This window comes from Pundamilia nyererei, unplaced genomic scaffold, assembly GCF_000239375.1.
Source record: "Pundamilia nyererei isolate P.nyererei 1_Seehausen unplaced genomic scaffold, PunNye1.0 scaffold00006, whole genome shotgun sequence".
Taxonomy (NCBI): domain Eukaryota; kingdom Metazoa; phylum Chordata; class Actinopteri; order Cichliformes; family Cichlidae; genus Pundamilia; species Pundamilia nyererei.
Window position 1 is genome coordinate 4,690,851 of NW_005187407.1, and position 26,851 is coordinate 4,717,701.

Consider the following 26,851-nt stretch of genomic DNA (forward strand, 5'->3'; position numbering starts at 1 on the left):
ACTATAACTGGTTGTGGTTTGTAAATACAAAATGCTCAAATGATTTGATTGCAACAGCTTTAATACACACAGAATAGAAAATTTATAGACATTCAAGAGCTCTAAGAGCAGAGACGAATCGATTCGAGTCCAACAAATAGAAATTAAATCAATATGGCATGACAGGAGGCACATGTGGCCTACTTTTCTTTTCTTTTTTTACGTTTTATCCTTTCAAAGGACAAAGTTTTCTTTTGGCTGTTAAAAAACACTAATGTACAACAAAAGTCAAATTCCACTGCAGGCCTGCTTGCACAGGATGTGTTCAAAGACTGCAATGGGTGAGAGCTTTTATTTTAACTTTAACATTGGACGTTTTTGTCCTGAATTTGGACGGAGAGTTTCTTTGTGCATCTGTCACTTTGAAATCATTTGACAACACATAATGCTTCATGCTCAGTGTTGACCAACAGCGTAATTACTGTGACAAATGGCCTTTAAGTCTTCATAGGGCTGTTTTAAAAAGCATGAAATATCCTTTAAGGCTAATTCCTAACAGAAAAAATACAACAGCTCATGTTCGGCTTCACTTCAGTCTGGCAGGTCTCTCATGTCCAGGCTGATCGTGGCCTGCTGTGAATCTGAAAGAGACGATTTCAAGCATATTTTAATATTAAAGAGCAATTTTAAGCTTGGAATCATGAATACGGCTGCCTCACTCTTCTTTCACCTTGTCCTGGTATCCTTTCTTGGCGATCCTCTGCATCTCAAGCCTCAGCTCCTCTTCTTGGATTCGAAGGGCTTCCCGTTCTTCCTCTTCCTCCTGTTCTTTCCTACACCGCTCCTCCCACTGCGCCTCTTGTTGCTGCTCCACCTACATAACATGAAAACAAACAACTTCACATATGATTTCTTATTTAATCTCCTAAGACCAAACTCTTTCATGGCATGCAATTTTAATTTCTCTTTGATATTTGGGCTGATTGGGACCTGATGAATGTAAAAACAAAGATTTACCAGATTTTTTTTTTTTTACCTTTTTTTGTTTCTAAGAAAAATGAGAGCCACAAATGAGGATATTCGTATAAAATTTCGATCGAACAGTAGCAGTATAATGTCCTCGTAAGTAGATATCAAGGCCCTTGTAGAGCAAAATTGAGTATTTTGGTCTTAATAACCCAAAATGTGATGTCCACATATGTGGACGCCAGGTCCTAGGAGGTTAATGCATAGTTGGGGAAATAAACCTGAGAACCCCCTCCCATAAAAAACAAAATAAAAAGTATCCAACCTGAGCATTTATCTCTTGCATCCGCGCTGTCCTTCGGCCCTCTTCTTGCTCCTTTTCCCGACGTCTGAATTTCCTCTCCCACTCAAGCTCCTTGATAAGCTCTTCTCGTCTCTTTAGAGATTCCTCCTGAGCCTCACGGTTCTTCTGTATTTTCAGCTCTATCTGCTGCTGTCTCTCCACAAGCACCTTATCAAAAAAGACAGGAAAAACCCAAAACAGGACAACTTTTATTTGAACTCACATCTTTAAGCTTTACTTCAAGTTTTACTCCAAGAGAAATTTACCTCATGCATGAGCCGTTCTCTGGCTTTCCTCTCTTTCTCCCACTGAACTTCTCGTTTCTCCCAAACATGCTGAGCTTCTTCCCTACGAACAAATGGGATGCATTGATTTGTATTCACAGAGCCGCACGTGCGCCTTTCTGGAGAGTTGAGGCTTACTAAATCTTGGCGCTCACCTGTGTAAGACTTCAAACTCAGCTTCCCTCTCACACTCCAGTTGCAGCTGCTCTTCAATCACACGTTTCATCCAGGCTGCATCAGCGACAGCTCTTTCCCTTCTTGCAGTCTCCAGCCTCCTGTCCTCCTCCTCTCCTTCAAGCAAGGCTGCCAGGATCTTACGATCGGCCTCCTGGTGTTGTAAAAAGGATATCAAAGAAAAGGTCTGGGGAAGTTATCAGGATGATCACACAGTAAAATCTGCAGGTAAAAAAAGTATTTACCAGTTCTTCCTGCACTTGCTGGGCTCTTCTTCTCAGCTGAGCTCGATACTGACGGATCAAGAAACGCCTAGTGCAACATGAATCCCATATGTAAAGTACCTCAGTAGATTGAAATATCATACCACTCTTTTTGTTTGGTCATCTGGAGAATAAGCTTCACATACCCGATCTCAAACTTCTTCCTCTGTTCCTCCGCCTTCCACCTGTCCTCCTCTATCTTCTCCAGCTCCCACTGCTGCAACAGTAGAGCCTCTTGCTCCTTTTTCAGACGAGTGGCCTGTAAGAGAAAAATAAAAAAGAATCTTGTTTACAAAAAAAAAAGCCTGCAAAGGTGGTTTTGCACAGAAGAAATTGTTTGCTGATGCTCAGAATACCTCTTCTTCTCTCAGCTTCAGTTCTTCCATCTGCTTGCGTAGCTCCTCCCCTCTCCTACGCTCCTCGTCTTTCCTTTTCTCCTCCGCTTGTTTGATCCTCTCCAGAGCTTCTCTTCTGGTCCTCTCGTACTCGTTTTCAAAGCGTCTCGTCTCCTCCTGGTACGCCACTTCTTTCTGCATGTTTGACAAGCTGGGTCACTTACAGTAAGTGTCAAAGCTTTCTTAATAATGCACCACCTTTGAGGGGCTGACCAGAGTAGGTTGCGGCCGTGATACTGTGCTCACAGAGTACACGAACACTGTTCAATTAAAAATAGATGTGTTACATCAAAACTTGGCCACATAAAAAGATAATGACTTGTGGGTCATATGTGTCAACACCGGCTATACTATGAAGCACTGAAGCAACTTCTTCAATACTGGCTATCAAAGTTATCAAAACACTGAAATGAACATAACTGACTTTGTCTGGTGCCTGGAATGATCCACCTACCTGTTTCTTCTCAGATATCTGCTCCTGCCATTGGCTGACAACGTGATCTTTATGTAATCCTGACTCCAGCTGCAGACAGATTGAAAGAGTGAGTTGTGACAAAGCTGAGACAGAGATACTGATAACCTTGACCCTGGGTGGAAGGGATACCAGAACATTTCTTTTTCTTAAGTCAACACTGGAATCAGGTTAACAGAAAGTCATGGAATATCTGCATCACAGGCCATATAGGTTTCCAGATCAAATGGATGTCTTGACAAAAAGTGTCTGTTTCCTCTACTTGGTGAACTCTCTAGACGTATGGGGTGGTCACTAGATTCCTGAAGCCGTCAAACACTTCATCAGTGGTAACACCTCGAGGTCTGAGGTATGGGGCTCGGCAACTTGTCACATTTGCATCAATAGTTTAAACTTGCCTACCTTTCTCAGCTCTTGGTTGTTTCTCTTCCAGTGCTCCCTCAGCAGCTCCTGTGCAAGCTAGGCATGACAAAAAAAATGAACGGGGATTGCAAACTTACATGCCACAACACTGTGGTGAATATTTATGGGGCAATATTCCACCAACTTTCTTTCTTCTGTCTTCTCTTGCCGTGCGAAGCTCTTCACTTTTTTGCACCAACTGACTTGCCAACGTGCTCCTGTCGGGCACCATCTCTCGGAGCTCTGCCTCAAGTTGGTTTTGCTCCTCTTGCAGCATTACCCTGAGTCGATTCCTGCGCTGCTCCAAGCTGGCTTTCTTTTCTTCCTTCAGTCTGTCTTTATGGTATGCTGACATACTGAAAACAAAAAGAAGAAAAATGCTTGGGTAAAAAAATAAAATAAAATAAATACTAGCATTTTTGTCAACTGATGACAAAGAGCAACACAGTAAATATAATAACATAAAGCTATTTATCTATTTTTTAAACTAATTTATACAGACAAACAAATATGACATACATACATATATATATGCTGTTACACAGATTTAAAGGAAGATACACTATGGTATACTCACAATACAACAAACAACTTAACACTACTTCTCTTAGCATACCAGCATATTCTAATAGGCCAAAGAAATTCATGAAAACATTTATTTATTGTAATTTCAGTATTTATGGTATTTCCAGGATGTTCCTGGCTTTACCACATTGGATTCCTGTAGGTTTTAGATTTTAAGATTTTTCTGCTCCCAGCCTGAGATGAGACCAATCTGGCTGTTGTAAAATCGAGACTTCAACATAAAGGTTAGCCTAGTTTTGCCATAGGTAGGGAGTAGTGTCAAGTACTATCACTTTTTTTATAACACAAAACTTATATATGACATGGCGTGATTACTTACAGAGCCATCTCCGAGGGCAATAAAGGAGAAACAGGATGATAATGCTGGAGTACGTTATGGCAATCATGTAAAATTAATGACAAGAAAATGAAAGGAGGCAACAAAAATAAAATCACCAAATATAAAGCAATGTGTAGTTATTCAGTTGGATTGCTTCAATATTTGTGTAACGTTTCGGAGACCGTGTGAGTGAGAGCATCTATGCTGGAGGAAGTTACCTCTGCTGGTAGGATTGACGGGAGCTCCACACCGTCTGTTTCTGGCTGCGGATGCTCTGCTCTCTGAAGTACTGAGCATGCAGCTCCCACTGCTGCCGCCACCGGGCCTCCTGCTCCCGCTGCCGGGCCAGCTGGTCGGCCAGGACCCGAGATCGACTGGGCACACGGGTCGAAAGTGTCGGCAGAGCCATGAACCTGAACAGTTAGCACAAATGAAAGCTTGATATTAAATTTGCTAAAAATAACAGTGCAGACATAGTTTCATTAGGGCATGTAGCCAGTCAGTATGCACGAATGCAGACATCACAAGTCAAAGGTCTCTTGGCCCCATCATATATTCACTAATGCTGCTTTTTTAAAGTAATTAGTTACTTGACAAATACTGACGCCGAAGACAGCTCAATATCTCCACTGTTATAGGTGATCTGCCCATAAACAAAATTATAATTTCATGGCCATAAAGAAAACAATAAGAACAAAAGACTACCAGCTCCAACTACCCGTCTGCACTCGGATATAAGGAGCGTTTAGCTACACCGATAGCAGCCACTTTACCTTTCGGTGCTACCTTGGATTGCCTCCCCTTGGCTTTTAATAAAAAAAAAATCGACGTTTTGCTTTCAAACAAGGAAAGCTCAAATTTACTCACTACAGCTTTCCTTAGTTACAGATACATACACTTCCTAGTTACTCACACGCTACGGGATGAAGTGAAGGTCAAATTTAGTTAGCGGCGGAAAACGCGAAACGCATAATTTGGAAGTTTGTTTCCGCCACTGAATTTTCTTTGTCTTTGTCGTCGTCGATAAGTCGTGATTTTATGTGATTATCTCTTCGGTCAGTGTGTTGAAATTTTGTAACTTTCCTTTAAATTTTCATTAGATATGATTCGACACATCTATCTGATACTACCACTAGTACTATTACTACTACTGATATTAATAATTGTAATATTAATTAGAACTTACATGAAACTAATAATTACCAATTAAAAACTAGCAAACCTACTCTGCAAACTAAACTACATTTAACACAAAATGTTAAAACTAAAAAGAACTAAAATAAAATAATTACGTAAAATACCAAACTGTGGAGTTCATGTGTGATACTATTTTGTCTGTCTCTTACAGTAAGATATTACATAGTTGTTATATGCTTGCACGAATCCCGGGATAACTATAGCTAACTAACAGATAAACAGATAAATTAAGTGGAACCAAAGAGCGATATTCCACCAGACTCCATTAGTTGGCAGCAAAGCAGCACATGCGATTAAACGCAGAGGAAGACCAGTGTCAGCTGATGGAGCACATCAGGTGCTGTTTACTCTGGACTTGTTTCTTCTGTCTGGTACCGTTTATCCGCCCTCTTACCCCGGCAGGTGGCGATGGCCTGGACCTATCACTAACATGTCGATCACATGAGCTCCTCTGCAGCCAGGAGTTCAGTGTAGGTGACTTCCATGTGTGTGTAAGAGAGAGAAAGAGAGGTGTGTGTGTGTGTGTGTGTGTGTGTAAGGGCGAGAAAGAGAGGTTTCTCTATATGTGTGTGTGAGAGTGAGATTTATCTGTGTTAGTGTGTGTGTGTGTGTGTGAATAGATCTGTCCGTGTGTGTGTGCGTGTGTGTGTGTGTGTGTAAGGGTGAGAAAGAGAGAAAGAGAGAGGTTTCTCTATGTGTGTGTGTGAGAGAGAGATTTATCTGTGTGTGTGTGTGTGTGAATAGAGAGAGAGATGTCGCTCTCTCTTTCTCTCTCTCTCTCTCTCTCTCTCTCTCTCTCTCTCTCTGTGTGTGTGTGTGTGTTCTCCTCCTCCTATCACTGTGAAGCTGCAGTGGAGGACTGACAGCCTGTTGCTATCATTTCAACAGTTAGGAGTGTATCCGGACTAAAGAGATGGCTCTGCTAATGGAGCACCAATTCAGACAGCTGCCAGCTGACAGACAAGTGGAAACAAGACCGTTTCTGGAAGCTGTGTCATACCTTCCACCATTCTTTGGTAAGTGAAGTTTCCACAGTGTAACACAGGGGAGACTACATTAATGGGACTGCAAATGAAGTTGTGAATTTTAAAAATAGATGACAGCAGGGAAAATGTATAGTTGTGGTGCTTTATGATTAACCTCTCAAAGGCTTCCAGATTAATGCCACGGACCGATCGTGCTTTATACTTCCAGGACTGTTAAACTGGTCCAGTAGGCACAAAATGTGCAGTTTACGTTAAAATTACCACCCATGCAATGGACGTGTTTTTTTCCACTGCTGTGAATCTTCATTTGGAATTTGTCTGATTATTAAACACTGAACTTGTGGTGAGGATAAATCTGTCACAACACTTCCATCTCGTTTAACAAAACGATGTTGCTCTTCCTAATGATAATCTTTTCTGGATCGTGTTTCTCTCCACCAACCTGTCCACAATCCTTTAGCATGCATAATTTACTCCACTGGCCTGGATTTTAAGTTGTGAAAATTGATTAGTACGGTGTTGAGTTCCCCATGCCCATTCACCGGTGCCGCAGTGCGCCAGGGCATCTTTGTGCGGCTTCATTCTCTATTAATATGCCAAAGTCCCTCCATTGAATTTGCCACGTGAAACCCTTGAGATGAACCAAGTCTGATGTCGATATTAGGCTCTTTCCTCCTTGTCACCATTATTCTTCCTGACCCAGAAATTTTTGAGCCAACTTTCCTACAGGCCATTACCATCCCGCACACTCATAGTACATTCACACAGGTGTCTGAAACTTTCTTCCCTAATTAGTGTCCTAATAGACTTCACTCCACTGGCACGTTCACTCTCCTGTTAGTCTTGTTTCAACACACCAGTGTATTTTATTTTTATTTATATCTAAATAGAGACTTGTTAGTTAACCTGTAGTAGTAAAAGTTAGTAGTAAAATGTCATCATGGCTTTGCCTCAAATCATTCTGAGTCATTTCAATTAGTAAGTTTTACTTTATGCTTGTTATTAGTAATAAATAATTAGTAGATAAATAATTAGTTTCAGAAGTCCAATATTTAGTACAAAACCCTTTCCCCCGTGGAGTGTATGGAAATTAAAGGGATCTGAAACATTAAATGATGCCATTAGTGTTGTGGCGATGCATTACACTGCATTGCACAATAGAAAAGGCTTAGTCATGGGTAGTTTCCAGTAACAGCTCAAGAGCTAAAGGCTGTCTGTTGTGTTAGCAGGTCAGCCATGAACCATGTGAGGTCCGCACTCGAGATGTCTTGTTGTTCATTATTACTATTCACTCAGCATCGCCTAATTAACAGATACCAAATGATAACACTGTGATGTGTCTGATACTCGCTGTCCAACAGCAGATTTTTGTCACCGCAGACATTTTGACCTGTCACTGGTGGGAAAACAAAGGAAAAACACTTTCTTAATGAATGTTCACTAAACAATCCTGCACTTTATTTATTTATAATCATAGTTGTAGATTCAATGCTCACCTGTCACCCTACAACATACCTGCCGTAGGACCGCACTCTGCACTGATGCAGGGTGCGGTCAGAGGTTACACAGGCTTAAAACTTTTAACCAGAGGGTGCAAATAAACCACTGGCACTTTGCACATGCTTTTTCCATCATTTTACTAAAGCTATATCATTATTCACGAGGGGTCGCCACAGCACACAGCTCTATTTATTCGATTTGGTAGTTTTCAGTTCTTTTAAAAACCAGATGCCTGATGCAACTCCAAAGGGATTTGTGTCTGCTTTCAGAAACAAATCGGGGACGATTGTGTAAACCACTTAGATTTTTAAAGACATTACTGTTCAACAGTCTACAAGTACGGACAGGTCAAATAGCAAACATGAGATTAAGCTCTTGGGATTCCATTGTAATCATGAAGGACAGCTATAATTAAAAAAATCTAACTTCTAAAGGGGTTGTGAGATTGTTCATAAGTCCCCACAGATGATCCTGTGCATTCAAACCGGAGTTTAAGTCAAGTTTAATACAGATTCAAATTTAGCTTTTGTGTTAATTAGTAGGAGATGTTGATTACCTCCAAAGAGAATATTCATCATCTCATATGAGCTCCGTAGTTTTCGTTCACATGTGTGGGGAAATAAGTTTTGACTTCTTTAATTGCGAGTCACAGCCTGTGTAAATATTCCTCCTCAGACTGCCTCGGCTCTACTATTTTCGCACCGATCAAGGCTGACATATCGGGTAACATCACAGTAAGTATGGCCCTTGACTTCTACATTGCTAATGGATGATACAATGATACAATAACTGTTTTATTTAACAGAAAATCAAGTCTGTTTATGATAGCAACCCCGGACGGTTCAAGACTCTCCAGCAGATTTTGGAGGCAGAGAAGGACATGCATGGAGGAGAATGGCCCAAAGTTGGAGCAACTTTGGCACTTATGTGGCTAAAAAGGTGTGAGAAACTCTACATTTTAGACCAGGGGTGTCAAACATAAGGCCCAGGGGCCAGAATCAGCCCAGCAAAGACTCCAAGTAGGCCCGGTGGACGATTTTCTAAAACATGAAGGAGGGCATATATTTTAAACTTTTAACTATATTTTAAAATGTTGTTTTAAAAATACTTTCAACTATCAATTTGACATCTTTTCCTGTTGATAAAGAATCCCCAACAGCCATTCATACCACGGCAAAAGTTCTGCTAGCACTCTGAGCCCAGAGTGCTAGCAGAACTTTTTCTGTAATTTTACACATTTATCATTATAAAAACTGAGATTTTCTATTGAAACAACACTTCTTCATCTTTTATTAATATATCTTAGGGACTGACTGTGTAGTTAAAAGTCCTTACATTGACAGAAAGTGGAGTTTCACTCTTCTGTCAATGCCACTTAATGTGGCCGTCGATGTAAAATGAGTTTGACATCCCTGTTTTAGACTGTTGTGCTGCACTTGCTTCGTCAAGCTGAGAAAAGTCCTCGTCCATAATCACTGTGCATGTCTTCTTGTCCAAAAGGGGTCTAAAATTCATCCAAGTTTTCCTTCAGAGCCTGGTGGACGGAGAAAAGGACGAGAACAATCCAAACCTTATCCGAGTCAATATCACCAAAGCCTATGAAATAGCACTTAAAAGATATCACGGCTGGTTTGTGCAACAACTGTTCAAGGTGCATTCAAAGTAGCTACAAAAATTTTCTTTATACAATAAATGTGTCATAAGCTCATTAGACGCGTAGGCTTGTGAGTAAAATCTGTGCTTGTTCTTATAGGCGGCTCTTTTTGCTGCTCCGTATAAGTCCGATTTCCTGAGAGCCCTCTCCAAGGGTCGGGATGTCAAGGAAGAGGACTGCTTGGAAAAAATCAGAAAATTTCTCATCAACTTCTCTGCAACTGTTGATGCTATATACGACATGTACAATAAGATGAATGCTGATCTAGACTACACAGTGTGAATGCAGGACTTCCCTGCGTTTTCCTCAGTGGGAGTGATGTAATCATTTATGTTCAGCAGCTCTGCAGTCCGCATGTTTAAAAGACAGCTCACTGTGACAGAGCATAATATTCACTTCCGGCTTTGCTGGTGAATCTTTTCCTCAATCTTATTTGATTCTGGGACGAGAAATCCAAATATAGCTATACAGTAAATATTGTTTTTACATAACAATTGCATTTCTTTACTCTGTGTTTGAACATTCGTGTTGCATTCAGGTTTTAAATTATTGTTGGGTGTTTATATCTATTCTTATGAGTACTCAGTACACAGAAATGTGTTAGAACTATACCAGGAATCAAAGTTAACTTAACCAGACAGGACCAAGACGTTAATGTGTGGGATATCTGATGCTGACATATTTAATCAGCCTGTAACAAGTCATCACAAAATATAAGATTAATTATGAATTAGAAAGTTTCTAATCACACGGAGGAAACAATATAAACGGGGAAACGGTTTAATTTTGCCATTATAATGGGACTGTCATAGTGTCATGCTACCTTTAAGCAATATCTCTCTAACACAGGGCTCTATGGTAGTTACACTGAAGTGACTACAGAGAGAGAAGAATCCATATGTTTCAGCTTATCCACCAAACACTGTCTGTGATTGGAGTTAAACTTAATCATTACCTGCACTACAACCAGCAATCACTATCATGACTTCCAGTATTTAGGGCTCCTCTCTCTATTCCTGCTCTACATGAACATTCTCTATTGCACACACCTGTTTGTGCCTTAAGCTGGAGGTGCAGCTCATTTAAGCGACTGTGTCAGCTTTTCTGTGTTTGATTGTTTTTATTGTTTTATACGTCCGTCACTATTAAAGGCAAAGTCTGCCTAACATATACTTAGCTGCTATGCTAAATTGTGCTGTCTTTCTAAAGCAGTGCTTCATCAATGTTTCTCATTCTAAAGGTGCTTTTTACCCTTTAAGCATAATTTTAAAAAGCTTTTTCATTGCAGTTTTTGACATCTCTAAAGGAGTAATTTCAAGTAAATATCAAATGATTGATGAGTGTGGTGTGTCTTCTTGCATTATGTTGCAGTGTGTGTACTGTACAAGAAAACGAATATTGTTCTTTCATATTATGTATTAAAAAATGACAATTTGTGTGATTATCAATGAAATTATTTGTCTTCTTTAATTTGTTCCCTATCATTGTGTAATTAATGTGTGTAATTAATGTGTGTAATTAATGTGTATTGTTCAACCCCCATTTCTTTATATTTTGCTTCTAAGAAGCCAGACTTTCTTGTCATTTTTTAAAGGAGGCCTTGAGCAATAGTTCTCCATGCTTTCAGAAGGTCTTTCAAAGTTTCTCTTTAACCATTGGCTGGTTTTTCACTCATTTTCAGTCCAGTCCTTGCACCTTATCATTTTCAAAGGAATGCTTTTTGTTTGCTAAACCACTTAACACTGACCAATGACCTATTTATGCATAAAAAAGACACCCGACACAAGGGATGAGCCAGTGTTGTCGCTCCACCTAAAAGACAACTTGGGAAAGAAACTATCTTAAATTCCATCTTTAGGAACTTGTCTACTACCAGCCTGTCACAAAACATATAATTTCTCCCTATTTCTTTAGCTGAATTGCTGAAAAATGCCAAACGCTAACACAGTTTGATAGGCATGAAATAGTATTTTTGCACCAATAAGGTGATCTCAGTGGAAGGGTGGCTGTCAAATAGGCATTGTTAAGGAAGAGAAACAGAGAGCCAAAATTACACAAGAACTGGAATGAAAATCAGTGGCAACAGGTTTCATGGAGTGACGAATCTAAATGTGACATTTCTAGTTACAGTAACAGAATCAACTTACTTGGATTTCCTCACCGGGATTTTTTTTTTTAACATGGATTAAGATACAGGGAAGCTTGGCTTTCCAGGTTATGTTGAAGGAAAAGATGGCCATTCCAAATGCTGACTTTCAAACTCATTAGAATTTTATAACCTCAGTTTTTGCCTTATGTACGGTGTTTCCACGTTTAATGTTTATATTAAATCGCTGCACTTGTTTCCAATTTTTCTAGCAAAATATAAAAGAAATGAAGGGTGGCTCAAATTTTGTACTATACTAGTAATGAAATACTTTTTGATAGTAATCTTCTCTGTGACCACCAACGACAGTTTTGTTTGTCAATATTTTTACAATAAGACATCTCTATTTTTACAGCAATCTCAGTGCTTGGGCTAACCTTAAATGCTAAAGCTTTTTTACATTATGTGGGGGTCAGTGATAAACTATACACAGTGAAGCAGCTTTAAAAGCAGTAAATCACAACATCAAAAGAAGTGGCTCTTTGTTTTGATAACTGCTCAGACATTCTTATTCTTTTGTATAGCGCCTCATGTTCCTTTTGTTGGTCTTGCCACACCCTCCTCATAGGAATTTAGTAAATTCTTCTCCGCTCCATTGTGCGAGTTTGAAGAGTGGAATAGAGTGTCAGAATCTGACAAACTGCTGCTGTGTGAAGGTATGTTGTTTCAGCAGTGCATTCATGTGTTTTTGGCTCAGAAAACCAGGTTAACAATTAACTTAACTTTCAATCTCTGCTTTGGTTTAGCATAAAATTAGATGCCTTCAAAATAAAATGAAAATTCCAGAATAGTGTGGTGCAAAAGAAAACAAGTGCAGTGATTTATTGAACCATGTGCAAATATTCATGGAAATACAGCATATAAGGCAAAAAGCAGACTTTGCACAATTCTATCAAATTTACATTTTTCATCATTGACATGCTGAAAATTGAAGCTGTTGCCAATCAGATGCTTTCCAGATGGTTTTGCAGGGTGGATCAAAGTCTGACTGCACTTTTTTGCTTTCATAATTCATCAGTTTTGACAAGATTACAACATCCCGGCCTGAAACGCACCAAGTTTTTCTGTGTTTTACAGATGGGTGTAGACACTCTCCCCTGACCTCCTCCGTATATTCTGACAACGATGATTTGAACCAAAAATTTCACATTGAAATTCAGTACTCCACAAGTCCTACCCAGTCCAGTTCTTGTATGATTTGGCATACCTTAGCCTTTCTCTCTCTCTTTCCCTTCCATAAGAATGGTTTCTTGACAGCCACCCTTTCACTGAGACCACCTTGTTAGTGCAAAAATACTATTTTGTGCCTGTCAAACTGTGTTATCTTGACATTTTCAATAGATTCAGCTGAGTAAATCAGCACAAATTATATGTTTTGTGACAGGCTGCTATTAACAAAGAGACTAAAGATAGAATTTAAAATAGTTTCTTTCCTAAGCTGTCAAACAAAACACTGGTTGATCCCTTGAGTTAGGTGTCTTTTTTATGCATGGAAGGGTCATAGGTCAGTGTTAAGTGGCTTAACAAACAAAAAGCATACCTGTGAAAATGATATGGTGCAAGGACTGGACTCAAAAAGCATCCAATGTCCAAAGAATTTTTTTAAAAAGACTTTCAGAAAGCCTGGAGAACTATTGCTCAAAACTACTTTTAAAAAATGACATGAATTCTGGCTCCATTCTTTATATTTTTGCTCACTGTAACCAAAATATAAAGAATGACTCCTGACTTTTGCACAGTAATGACAGAATGAGAGGTACTGTAGACATAAAACAAACAAACAAGGAAACAGATAACGTCAGCTCGGAACTGTTGTTTATGGCGGTACAAGAAGAGGAGAAAATTCCTGGTGCACCATAGTGGCTTGTAATGGCATGTAAATTGTGCTCAGGTGTCTTTGTAATTCCAGGAAAAATCCGGAGACTTCAGTGAAGTCAGCCTCGAGCGGCATTGGAGTCAACACCTGGCGGCCACACGTGGTACTTCACCTCAAAACTTCCGTGTTGGCTCCTGCTTTGAGGCAAGGATGTGGTCACTTTGTCCCACCCAAAGTTTGTGAAAGCGGCCGTTGTACTGTGAGACTTTGGGGCAACTGTTTTAGGTAATTCACTTTCATCTGGATGCCTGGAGTTGCATTAAAGCAGAAGATGCATTCAAGGAGCGCACAGTAGATCAGAGAAAACACGTCCAAACGTTCTATGGGATAAAGTTACGGAGCAGGCTGTAAACATTTCTAAGAAAATGAAAACTGGATTTACTGGTTAGAGGAAGGTAAGGAATATGCCATACTCTTTAACGGCTTCTTCTGCTAAAGAAATTTAAAAAAATTTTTTTTACTGTATCTGTGTTAGCTGAATAATTAATGAGAGTTGCGCACAAACCTTTTAAAAAATACCTTAGTATAGAAAAAGTGATATGAATTTGTATGTTCATTATTCTTCTTATTAGTTTTCGTCATAATTTATTTTTAACGTCGTTTTTGTGCTTTTAAAAATATAAAAATATTTTCCCGTGTTCTTTTATTTTCTCACTTATGAATAAATATAAAAGAGATGTTTGTATTTTTTACGCTATTATCTTTCGAACTCTTAAAATGTATTTCAACTAACGACTTACTCAAAATCATAATTCTAATCTTGTTCTTTTGCTTGCTCTTCTTTCCTGCGCTCGTTTGGCACAGTCGTCACGCTCTGTGGCTCTGGATAATGTCACGTTAGCTCTGGCAAAGCAGGAAATCCCACATCCCTGAGGGGACCCTCAGTGTCACTCACACTGAGAAACTTTCAAAAGTGAATTTCTACTTCTCGACCCCATTAATGGATGATATGAGCCTTGGATCAACTTGATGTTTTATGATCCCATCCTATCACTAAACCCTTAGTAAAGCACTCTTTGCTCTTCGTGTTTCAGTCTTCTAATAATCAGGGCCAGCCTTTTGTTATGCCTATCTTTTTACCATCAAATGCCCACTGAGGTGTAAAGGCATGATAATCCAGTGTGTCAAAAGGGGCTGTGAGTCATTTCTCCTGCTTCAGTGGGACCCCGGGTTTCTTGTTTGTATTGCTTCTTTTACAGCAGAGTTTGGCTTAGATTGGTTGGCTGTCTTGAGCAAATTCATAAAGACCTGTTTTTTGTTTTTTTTAAAGTCCATGCTGCACAAAGTGTGAGAGTATGCTGCAGCTGTACTGTGTGTGTGCATGTGTTTTGCGTAGAGATACCATAATATACGCATCTGTAATAGGAAAACATTCAGAGCATTCATTTACTAAATGTCCCGTGTTAAACAGGAAGGTGGTGTGATTCTGCCTTCTAGAGAAAACACGCTCAACCGACCAATGGGAGTCAAGACTCGTACTGATGTTGGCATTGCTCCTTTTTTAAAGTTTTCCATACATTCCTCCTCTAAACACAGACACTCTTGTTGTATCACTAGGGACATACCGATGTTTCGTCTGTACTCTTGTGCCACTGTTTCACTTGATGCTTACTTTTCTTTGCTCTGCACAGCGCCCACATGCTTCAGCATCATTTCCAGTTTCCCCCCGAAGAGGAATTTGGCACATCATTGTGATAAAAGGGATGAATGAGGTACAGAGCACTCCTAAATGCATGATGTTAAATCTACGTTACGCTTTAAATGTGGATTTCAAGTGCCACTGTGGTAATTGCAGTCTTAATACATCTTCTCTTTAGTCAGAATAATGTGTTGCTGAGTGCAGTTTGCTCATCATATTGTCTAATGTTAAAAGCACTGCTGTGCAGCGTTAAATAAAACTGGCATATTACAGTTTAATTTAACCCTGCACAGCAAATGCCATATAAAGTATTTAATCTGGGTTTTTTTTAAACGTATTGATCAGTATCTTGGGATTTTTACCAACTTGTTTTTTAAAATTGCATGTCTAATACCATTTCATACAGACAGCATATAAATGGGAGTCACTGACGCCTTTCTAAGGCTTTTACCCTTCAGCAAGCAGCTTTGCGATGGTGACCACTGGAGACTGTGCTTGTGTCTTATATCCTCCTTCCTAATGTGACCTGAGAAAATGGTCAGGTCCACTATAATTAAATACAGCTCAGCTCTCTCTCTTGTAATAGTAAGCAAGAGCTTGAAATAAAATAATAGTAATAATGAAATGACCAAAGATCCTTATCAAATATTCTAGCTGGGACTTTCTTTATTAATATATTAGAAAAAGTTATTTTTCTACATAAATAAACAGATTTAATATTTATCTTTTTGTTTTAAACAAGACCTTTGTGACATTTAAAGAACCTGCTGCTTCCTCACAATATTTTTATCATTTGTATTCCAGGGGCGATCTGCTATCTTCAAAAGGCGGCACCTTGCCTTGCCCAAGGCCAACACCATCAGCTCTGAACCAACCAGAGACACTCTCTCGGTGGATTTGGGAGACAGTGAGGCTGCTCAGCCTGAGGGTGATGGAGCCTTCCCTTTATCTGAGCTCTCACACCTGTTCGAGAGCCAGGATGGATCCCCAGCAACTCAGGACTCGAGTCAGGAGTCAATTCTGGAGCCGGCCCAGCCGGGCCACCCCGCAGACAGCAGACAGTACCTACGGATGAAGTTCCACGGTGCTTTCAAGAAGGGCATATCCAACCCGATGGACCTCCTGGAATCCACCATATATGAGTCAAATGTGGTTCCTGCTCCCAAGAAAGCACCCATGGACTCACTCTTTGACTATGGCACCTACGGAAGCTCAAGCAACCAGAAGAGACGCAGAAAGAAGCTCCCAAGAGGGTGAGAGAAAAGATCTAAGCTGTTCTCAAACTGCAACACTTGTGTGCTTCCAGGAAACATGGAAAATGATTCAAATGATTCAAACATCTCGCCTTAGGCGTTTACCTTTCTGTCGTTAAAATATACTGGATTTTTATCCGTGGACAAAAGGGCTAGTTTGGAAAAGTTTTGTCATTAAAAACAAAATCCTCCCACATTGGCCACTCTGCAGACAGAGGTGTGCCACATGAAGTGGTGCAGTTTGAACACATAGAGACACACTGTGTGTGAAGCACAGTCCCTAAAAGCCAACAGAGAGCATGTTGTTGTTTCCCCTGCAGCCGCTGAGGTAATATTAAGGCTGCTGTCTGTTCGACTGCCCTACCTGCCCCATACGCACAGAGGTCTATTTATTGGAGCAGTGAAGGCTGTTTGATTGTTTATATAGTTTGTAAGTAAAAAAAAATCTTAATGTTCTATCAGTGAAATATTAAAAATTCACTGGTTCACAGGGAGTTCCTGCTCTTGTTGGATCATCAGTTCAGTTGAAACATGTAACGCAACGTAAATCCTGTTTCTGTGTCATCTCAGTAAAACAGAGGCATCCTGTGACGAGAGCCAGAGCTCTGATCCTCCAAAAGTCGTGAAAGTATTCAACCGCTGGCTTCTCTTCGACTGTGTGTCACGTGGAGACCCCGCGGAACTCGAGGGCCTGTTGCAGTACCTGCAAAGTAACAACAAAAGGTTAACCGATGAGGAATTCAGAGGTACGTTTTAAGATGCAGGTGATTCATATTTGTTTCCTACTCTTTCTAATGTTTTTTGGGGGTTTTTAAGTTTTGTCAGCTCTGCGCTCAGCTTTGTCCTCCGGCTCCTTTGACCTTTTGCACTTCCTCGCCTCTCCCTGTCTCTATCTGGTTTTGACTCTGACAATATTAAGAGGAAAAGGTGGAATGACGTTAGAGTCTTTGTGTGACCCAGTGCAAAGCTTCCTGTGTGTGTCTGAGGAGCTTTATGTCAGGCAGCAGAGAGAAATCACAGCAAACTGTGGCCTCTGTGAGAGAGTTTAAATAGTGCTTTATTTTTAGGCTCAGAATCTCATAATAGCTTGTTTAAAAGGGCTTGTTTGACCCCTGTCTTTAACAGCCTGTTACTGTAAATCCCAAATACTGATTTATTTCCCAAAACTTGGGCTAATTTATCGTGTACATGTTCTGGGGTGTACTACAGTACATCTGATAGGATTGGGGTAGCCTTGGATGCTGGAGGCCTAAAGGGGTATTGGAAGCTTTTGTATCACACTTAGATTAGATTAAATAAAGAAATAAAATCCCTTTCTAAACAAAATATGTCTGGATTAAAGTCTTTTCTTTTTCTTTCTGGTGAACTTTTTTCTTTCTACCAGAGCCATACACAGGTAAGACATGTCTGCCAAAAGCTTTGATGAACCTTTATGGCCGTCAGAACAACACCATCCCAGTGTTGGTGGACATAGCAGAGAAGAATGGGAGTCTCAGAGAGTTCATAAATACGCCCTTCAGGGACGTCTACTACAGAGGTATGAAAATAATCCCAAAACGACCGCATGCAGTTGCAGAAAATGCATTTGTGCTTTAAATTAATGTGAATTTTGCGGTTAGTATATAGGGCTGCTGTCCCTTCTTCTTGCCCTGAGTTACAGCTGGCAGGGTAAAATGTGTTTATAGTTAATATGTTTGCAATGTCTTGGAACCCTGAATTGGAGAAATGGTGAAGTAAACAACAACTGTTTACAGTCCAGACACCATTTGTTTGGCTTTCACTCCTTACACTGTTAGCTGTGAGACAGTAGCACCTTGTGACAAAAAATGAGTTGTTAGGTCACTCAGTGTAACCTCTGACCTTTTACTCCTTTTTGCACTTTTGGGAAATATTGTAGAAGACAGTTACTAAAACTTTGAGCTCCTGAAAACCTGTCCACAAACCCAACCCTTACTCCACATTGATTTAATTAACACAAAGCAGTGATATGACATAACGTAATATTTCTTCTGCTGGGTTCGGTGGCGTTCTCAGGCCAGACAGCGCTCCACATTGCCATCGAACGACGCTGTAAGCAGTATGTGAAGCTGCTGGTGGAAAAGGGAGCTGACGTTCATGCCCAGGCGAGGGGACGCTTCTTCCAGCCCAAAGACGAGGGTGGTTACTTCTACTTTGGTAAAGACCTTTGTAAGCACATAAAAACTTATGTGCTTCTGTTTTTCTACTTTTAGCGCACCTATTCCCAGTCCCCGTCAGCCACACATGCAGAGTCCTGGAAATGCATATAATATTTATATAATTGGGAGGTTTGTTTGAGGTTTGTATGACTTCACCGGTCACATTTTCAATTTCCACTCTCACTGCTTTGCTCATAAGCGGTTATTCAGCTTTTTTACAATGCAGAATTCACATCAGCGCAACGCAGGAGCTGCCAAGATCAAGTAGTTAACGCATGGAGTATTTTTCTGGCAAATAAACAGCTGTTTCCATGGAGAAATGAAGTGACATTTTGGCAGAGCCAATACACTCAGGGTACTGCTGTGGTCCAGCGGTGAGCTCCACCTTTACCTCTACCCAGATTTTTTTGACATATTGAGGAGCTTTCATTAGTCACGCTCTGAAAACACATGAAAAGACGAACCTTATGTCAGCTGTTCAAGGACTGCATCCAGTGAAAGGTGTCTGTGTCCCGCATTTGAGAAATGTAAACATCCTCTGCTGGTGCAAAGCACCTCATTGACCTGCTAACAGCAGTAGGGGAACTACATCAGAGCCGGTAAAGTAAACCCAACACTGCCCTCTGCTGGGTAATGTTCAGATTTTACTAAGGGACAGTATATAACAGGTTTGACATCAGCTGTGACATTTACCCATTTACCCAGAAAAAAATGTCTTTATATACATGTTATCATTTTTAATTGCAATCGAACAATATAAATGATGCACATTGTTTTTCTCCTAAAACGTCAAAAGACAAGTAGATTTGCTACATTATGGGCTCTATTTTTAATTTTATTTAAAAATTTTATTGTATTTTTTACCCAAACCAAATTAAAAAATTGTCTGTATGGTCACAATCGAGCATCACACTCCTTACTCATCAAACAGGGGATGATTTCTATTTGCACTTAGCATGGCTGTCATTCCCAAATCCCAGCGTGTCCGGGCACAGTGTGAGTAATTTGCTGCGGAGCTTTGCAGTGAGGTGTACAGGAACCTGGCAGGGCTGATGGCTAATGGGATTTAGACTCACGCTAACACTCTGCATGCACCCGTGCAAATCCATGAAGAGGAGCGTTTCTATGCGGGGTGACAAAGTAATCTGTCACCCATGGCAACGGCTCATTTTCAGCAGCTGTTTTTGGCACTCTGGCCCCTTTGCGCCCCTCCCTCAAACAACTGCTAATTGTGCTGTTTTCATAGGGGGGGATTTAAGTCAGATCTTTGATCCATGTTTTGTATGCTTTGCAGGGACATACAGACACCAGCTATAGTTCCTAATTAACCCTCCTGTTGGTTTGCTTATTTTTAATCTGAAATGCAGCTTTCCTAATAATCTCCTGTGATTTCAGAATTAAGTGAACACACACACACTCTCTGTCTGTTTGCCCAGGTGAGCTGCCTCTCTCTCTGGCTGCCTGCACGAACCAGCCTGACATAGTGCACTACCTGACGGAGAATCCGCACAAGAAAGCTGACCTGCGACGCCAGGATTCACGTGGAAACACGGTGCTGCACGCGCTGGTGCACATTGCAGACAACACCAAGGACAACACGCGTTTCCTCACAAAGATGTACGACCTGCTGTTAATCAAGACTGCCAAGCTTTACCCAGACTGCAACCTGGAGACAGTGCCGAACAATGATGGCATGTCGCCTCTCATGATGGCTGCCAGATTGGGCAAGATAGGGGTAGATAAAATGTTTTAAGCATCATTTTCACTTATTATAGAAAGTCCAGATCAAAGATGCTTAGGCCACCTTGTTCATGTTCCTCCAGATTTTTCAACACATTATCCGACGTGAGATCAAAGACGAGGAAGTTCGTCATCTGTCCCGTAAGTTTAAGGACTGGGCCTATGGTCCAGTGTACTCCTCCCTCTATGATCTCTCTTCACTGGATACATGTGGCGAGGAGCCATCTGTGCTGGAAATCCTTGTCTACACCAGTCACAATGAGGTAAACAAAGACAGTATTTTCTTAGTTTTTTTCTTTCAAAACTTGAAATTAAGGTTTTTGAGCCCACCGTTTGATTATTAAAACATCTAAACTAAGCATAAAAAATACACGGGAAACCTGGCACATTGTATACTTATACAAATATCAGGATTTATTTATGTTTTTATGTTTTCATCACATCTATTAGCATCATGTTTTTGGTCCTCTGTTGTCAGAACCGCCATGAGATGCTGGCAGTGGAGCCCATCAATGAGCTGTTGAGGGCCAAATGGAAAAGGTTTGCTGCTGTCACTTTTTACATCAGTGTGTTCTCCTACCTCATCACCATGATCATATTCACCCTGGTGGCTTATTACCAACCAACAGATGGAAAGGTAGGTGTGAAATGACTGAAAATGACTTTTCAAGACACCACTTGAATATTTTCATTTATCATTGCAGGGATTTAATTTTATGTTCTATCTCATGTATAAAATACAATGCATCCTCTGCTATAGCAGCAATTTTATGTCCCATATTTGCTCAGTTCTGCACTAACAGGAGTTCAGTGCTCTACATTATAAGAATATTTACTTTTTGGGGGGTGCGGGGGATCTGCTTCCCTGCCAAGAGGCAGATAAGGAGATTGATGGCATTCTCATATCTTTACAATAAATATTAAGCTACAGGCAGCTGACAGTTATCTTTGTTTAGCATAAGCAGGAGGGAAACAGTGAGCATACCTCTATCCAAACTTTGAAATGTGAAACTCCAGAGTAAAATGTGACAAATTGAAATCTTACGGGGGATTACATGCTAATACTAAACTAAGATAAAAGCTGCAGGCTTGGGGTTTATTCTGATAGATATAAGATTGATAGCAATCTTCTCATCCAACTCTCAGCGAGGAAGTGAAGCCACATAGGCCTCCAAAAAGATAAACTAATCCTTTAATTTTTGGTCATAGTCACTTTTTTCCTTATAAACATTCTGCATATGATGCTTTTCGTGTGTGTTTTGCTAAGATGTTCAGATGTTCTTCCTTCCAGCCTCCATACCCACGTACCACATCGTCTGACTACTGGCGGATGGCCGGGGAGATTGTCACACTGGCATCAGGAATCTTCTTCTTCCTCACAAATGTTAGTGTGTGCCCTCCGACCTCTTGTTATATTCTGACCATCGCTCGGTTGATGCTTTCTCCCAGTCTCTTTCAGCCTGTTCAGCAGTGTTGTTGTCACTGTGGAAATGTTTCTCTCACTTTTTTTTCTTTTTGCAGATTAAGGACCTCTTCCTGAAAAAGTGCCCTGGGGTGAAGTCTTTATTTATTGATGGATCCTTTCAACTGCTGTAGTAAGTCTCCATCCTCTGTACTCACAGGCTCTGATCCTCACCTCCGCTATATCGTTTGCTGGCTTTTACCCAAGGCAAATTTCGCATCCTTTTAATTGAGTCATCTAATTAATTTGTCAGCCTCCTCGCTGGCATGTTTTATATTTTAAATCTTTAATTAAACCCATGATCCAAACACAGAGCAGAGGATGTCGAGTATCCTCTCTGAACTGTGTTGATTTAGATCATTAGCCGTGATGTATACATTCTGTTAAAATGCCAAATGCCAGCAGTCGTATCTTCCTGCCATCATCCCTACTTCAGTATTACACAATTCACCAGTGATACTGGTTTACTGACAAAGTTATTCTCTGTCCTCTCTAGCTTCATCTACTCTGTATTGATTATAGTCACAGCTGCTCTCTACCTGTCTGGCATTAAGGCCTACGTCTCTGTCATGGTGTTTGCACTCGCCCTGGGCTGGATGAACACACTTTACTTCACCAGGGGCCTGAAGCTCACGGGCACCTACAGCATCATGATACAAAAGGTTAGACTGTGAAAATGGACAGCTAATTTAAAAAATGCAAGACATCCAAAGGCTTGTGTGTGTCTTAACATTTGTTTTCTTCTTAGATTCTTATCAAGGACCTTTTCAGGTTTCTGCTGGTGTATGTGCTCTTCATGATCGGTTTTGCATCAGGTAAGCTACCGGGACAACAGCACCTTGAAAAAAATTATACAATCGTCACACTTTTAGTAACTGCTTTCAATCCTTATGATAATCACACATTCTGCTGGCTGTAGCATCATATTTATAATAATCAGACTGGTAGGACTTGCCTCTCAGGTTAATGTTCATGTAAGTGCTCACAGACTCTTAGCCAACCTGCCTTTTGTTTCCATCCCACAGCCTTGGTATCTCTGCTGACAGTGTGCCCAGTGTGTAACGGTAGTTGCCCAACCGACCAAACAACCTACCCTGCGTGCAGGGACAATAACACTTTCAGCACTTTCCTTCTGGACCTCTTCAAGCTCACCATTGGGATGGGAGACCTGGACATGATCTACAGTGCACAGGATCCAGTCGTCTTTCTCATCCTGTTAGTTACTTACATCATTCTCACCTTCGTGCTGCTACTCAACATGTTGATCGCTTTGATGGGGGAGACAGTGGGTCAGGTCTCCAAGGAGAGCAAAAAAATCTGGAAGCTTCAGGTGAGTCAGTTGTTTGTGGAAGCCGACGAAAAACGAGGCTCATTTAAACATATAATTTAAATGGAAAAGAAATGAAAGCCTTATAACTGCCAGCAGGGGGCGACGCTTCTGCTAGCATAAACGAGTTTGATTACATAGAAGCCAATGAGAAAATAAACTTCCTGCACTCTGGATTTTTGACTTTCCTAACACATTTGTGGTCTCAGTGTCTACTGACAAGTTTTATTTTAAAGAGCATGATGATTATTTAAAATTATAGAACCATAACTTACTGTAATACAAAGCACCTCTGTCTGTGTCTTTGTTCTTTTTATTTTGTCTGCCCGCTCCTCCTACATGATCAACCAGACTTGAGCACAGGTGCATCTTAGGCCCCTGAAGGTTCTTATCTAACTCAGCTATTAGCACAGCATCATGTTGCCTAGTATCTGCCTAGCAACAGACTAAAATGCTTTTTTCTTCTTCCTGTTTATTATTTCTTCCAGTTTGGACTACTGTAGCTCACTTTATGTGGGGGTCAGTCAGTCGTTGCTCTCACGTCTGCAGCTGGTTCAAAATCCCGCAGCACAACTCATAACAGGAACTCGTAAAAGAGAACACACAACAAAGTACTGAGATCCAGGAGGAAGCTCAGAGGGGGCAGAACCTTTTCTATTGTTGCTCCTAAATTATGGAAAAACTTGCCCTTGCACATTAGAGCGGCCCCTTCACTGTCCACTTTTAAAACATGTCTTAAAACCCATTTTTATTCTTTGGCTTTTGACCGTAGTGAGACTTAGTTGTTTTTTTTGTTTTTTTTAATTAAACCGTTTATTAACTAACTAGTTAATTATTTTACCTTTTTTCTTCTTTAATTTGACTTTTATTTTTATCTAATGTAATTGTATTATTTAGTAATTTAGTACAGCACTTTGTGTCAGCTGTGGTTGTTTTTAAAGTGCTTTATAAATAAAGATGATGATGATGATGATAAAATAACCTGTTTTAGCATTTAGGCACCTATAACACCTTATATGACCATTGTATCATTTTTCATTTCACCAAACTAACGTCATATTTAAATCCAGAAAATGGTGTATATTATTACACCATCACTTTACTTGGCAACCACCTAGCAACAAGCTCACACCTGTTTTTTGGCTTTAATGCACCTACAACACTTAATGAAAGCACTGAATCGTATTAAATTCACACAGTAACGTCTCATTCATATCCAGAGAAGTTGAATTATACATGCATAACAACCACCTAACAACGGCCTAAAATGACCCATGTTTAGTGTATGAACACCTGCCACCCGTATTTGGTTACTTTCCTCATTGTGATTAAACATATCAGTATGCCAACAGCACAAACGGATAAAACGACACAGTAGCATGGGCATACACTGGTGGAATCAAATAGATGACAGAGTTCAGAATATGACTATGTTGTGATTAAGAGGGCTGCAGCATCCCTCAAACGTATCAGTGAGATCAGGCTGCAGTTCATCCTGTGGAAATCTTCAGTTTGTGAAGCATATAGTTGCCAAAGATTTATTCTCTAGACATAATGATAATAACATGTACAAATTTTTAATGGCAAACTATCAAGAACTTCTTGATATTTATTTATACATAAAACAGGGACAATAGATATTAACATTGCTTTAAACAAAAATGCAGCTGATGCAGGAGTTCGCTAGTTTGCAGACCTTGTCCCTGGTTAGACACAATATGTCAATACAAATATAACTCAAAAAGCAGCAAATAATAATAATGTTGATAATAATAACAGACAGCATCTACTACAAGTAAATCCAGCATTTAAGAACAATTAACAGTGATAGAAGACCCATTTCTGGGATCCCAAATGTACTTTTTTTAGGCTATAACTTATGAGATCAGTTCATGTTGTTATTTTTGGTGGCAAAGTGCTCCAAATCTGTGAGTATTTAACTGTAAAAGAGCACTGACAAAATGTTGTGTTATATTTCCCTAATTTACAACCACCAGTAATTAAGCTGCCCTTGTGGTTACACCTTTACTGCTGAATTTCAAAATCTGCTTTGTTATGATAGTTTCTGTTTACTTCAAATATTTTTCATAATTTGTACTCCCAGTGGGCAACGACTATCTTGGACATCGAGCGCTCGTTCCCGGTCTGTCTTCGCAAGTCTTTTCGAGTTGGAGAGATGGTGACGGTGGGGAAGAACTATGATGGCACACCTGATCGGCGCTGGTGTTTCAGGTGATCTGTCTGATTCGTAATCTGTGCCACTCAACAGCGCCGGCGCTACAACTAAGAAATCTCATTGCTAATGGGGTCCTTTTATGTAATCAGGGTGGACGAGGTTAACTGGTGTCACTGGAATCAGAACCTGGCGATAATTAACGAGGATCCGGGAAAGAGTGATACCATCCAAGCCAACGGGTTGCAGCAGGGCGTTAGAGCTTTGAGGAGAGGTGAGAGATTCTCGTTGCATTCTCATGGTTAAATAAACAGACAGATACAATGTACACTCATCTGGACCACACATTCATTTCATCTTCCTTGTTATCGGCCTTAGATCGCTGGTCCACAGTGGTCCCGCGGGCGGTGGAGTTGAGCAAAGGCTCTCAGTCTCATGATCTCGCGGTGGAGATGGAGCTGCTGTCACCCAGGCACTGATTCCCGCAGATGATGAGTGCTGTCCTTGTGATGAGGAGACAGCAGAAAGCCATCAGCATCAGTGAAATCACTCTGCAGGGAACGATTTGGCCAATAAGTGTACTAATTTGCACGCGTCTCCTGTGCCTTTTGTTCAGAAAAGCTGTCGCGAATATAAAAGCAGCACACTCTGTGTAACAGGACAGACGACATGCAGAGACACTGGATAAAGAATTGCCGAGTTAAAGACATTAAATGCTGTTAGAAACTAACCCTGAGACCAAAAAAGGATAACAAAAAATGTGTTTTGTAAGCAGGGAGCTGTAATTTGTTTTGTACTTGTCACATAAGAATGGAAAATCTCACAAAAATGTACTGTACCTCCACTTTTCAGACATCAGTGTCAGAATACTCAGGGATATAAGAAAGCGAGAATATTTCAGCATTTACAGTGCCATATACTTTCCAAAACACAATCGTAGCAGGCTAGCAGAAGCATAATTACAATATTATTGCATTTTTTGTGATAGTAATAAAACTTTGCACCTATATTTACAATAAGAGATACTTCTTTATGAAAACATATCAATAAATATTTATAGACTTATAGAATAGAACTTTTTCACTTTTAATTTCCTTACTGTGTTTTGCAAAGTCCTCCCCCGTGTGTTCTTAATTACGCTCCACATGCTGATTTAAATGTTCATTTTCTAAAGTGTAGGGGAGCAGTGTCTGCAAAGAGGACACATCTATTATAGAAAGTCTATTTCTTTCCATTTTTATATGATATTAATTAAATAGTTTCCAAACTTTGACAATCTCAGGCTAGGAATTCCAGCTTAGGCAGACACAGCCGTCATTTGGACTGAAACACTATTTACATTATTACACGTATACAGAGACATTATTCTGAACATGGTGGGCATGATGAGCAGGTTATAGTTGTCAAGCAAGTATGCAAATGGGAGACAATAGCCTTCCGTGTTCTTTTGCAGCTGGGGTATTTGCATAATCAGCTCTCAGTCCCTCCATTATGTACTTCCCCTTATTTGCTGCAGTGTTTTCATTGCAATTGGCTCCT

At 40.2% G+C, this 26,851-nt stretch overlaps 3 protein-coding genes across 8 annotated transcripts; 2 read left to right on the forward strand and 1 right to left on the reverse strand.

Annotated features, from left to right (window-relative positions):
* Positions 1-52: 52 nt before the first annotated feature.
* On the reverse strand, positions 53-5,888 carry tchp (trichoplein, keratin filament binding). Of its 4 annotated transcripts, none has more exons than XM_005722196.1 (13): positions 5,774-5,888; positions 4,401-4,595; positions 3,424-3,634; positions 3,279-3,335; positions 2,859-2,927; positions 2,366-2,539; positions 2,156-2,268; positions 1,992-2,058; positions 1,728-1,900; positions 1,555-1,636; positions 1,271-1,456; positions 710-853; positions 53-620 (listed from the first exon to the last, which is right to left on the reverse strand). In XM_005722196.1, exons 1-13 carry the CDS (start codon positions 5,809-5,811, stop codon positions 588-590), a joined length of 1,542 nt encoding a protein of 513 aa, XP_005722253.1. In that variant the 5' UTR covers positions 5,812-5,888; the 3' UTR covers positions 53-587. The 4 variants fall into 4 exon arrangements, with proteins under 4 accessions (XP_005722253.1, XP_005722255.1, XP_005722256.1 ...); XM_005722198.1 differs by lacking the exon at positions 5,774-5,888 and adding an exon at positions 4,956-5,083; XM_005722199.1 differs by lacking the exon at positions 5,774-5,888 and adding an exon at positions 4,888-4,927.
* On the forward strand, positions 5,791-10,951 carry gltpa (glycolipid transfer protein a). Its single transcript, XM_005722194.1, has 6 exons — positions 5,791-5,849; positions 6,268-6,395; positions 8,541-8,599; positions 8,671-8,804; positions 9,366-9,516; positions 9,619-10,951. The coding sequence occupies exons 2-6, from the start codon at positions 6,293-6,295 to the stop codon at positions 9,799-9,801; spliced, it is 630 nt and encodes a 209-aa protein (XP_005722251.1). The 5' UTR covers positions 5,791-5,849; positions 6,268-6,292; the 3' UTR covers positions 9,802-10,951.
* A 2,712-nt stretch (positions 10,952-13,663) lies between these two features.
* trpv4 (transient receptor potential cation channel, subfamily V, member 4) lies at positions 13,664-26,328 on the forward strand. 3 transcript variants are annotated; one of them, XM_013913917.1, is made up of 17 exons: positions 13,664-13,936; positions 15,173-15,253; positions 15,985-16,433; positions 17,004-17,179; positions 17,818-17,970; positions 18,468-18,608; positions 20,047-20,345; positions 20,434-20,613; positions 20,829-20,987; positions 21,642-21,734; positions 21,872-21,945; positions 22,309-22,474; positions 22,561-22,627; positions 22,838-23,142; positions 25,244-25,371; positions 25,465-25,586; positions 25,691-26,328. In XM_013913917.1, exons 2-17 carry the CDS (start codon positions 15,245-15,247, stop codon positions 25,789-25,791), a joined length of 2,622 nt encoding a protein of 873 aa, XP_013769371.1. In that variant the 5' UTR covers positions 13,664-13,936; positions 15,173-15,244; the 3' UTR covers positions 25,792-26,328. The 3 variants fall into 3 exon arrangements, with proteins under 3 accessions (XP_013769371.1, XP_013769372.1, XP_013769375.1); XM_013913918.1 differs by lacking the exons at positions 25,244-25,371; positions 25,465-25,586; positions 25,691-26,328 and adding an exon at positions 23,628-23,831; XM_013913921.1 differs by lacking the exons at positions 25,244-25,371; positions 25,465-25,586; positions 25,691-26,328 and adding an exon at positions 23,491-23,526.
* The last annotated feature ends 523 nt before the right edge of the window (positions 26,329-26,851 follow it).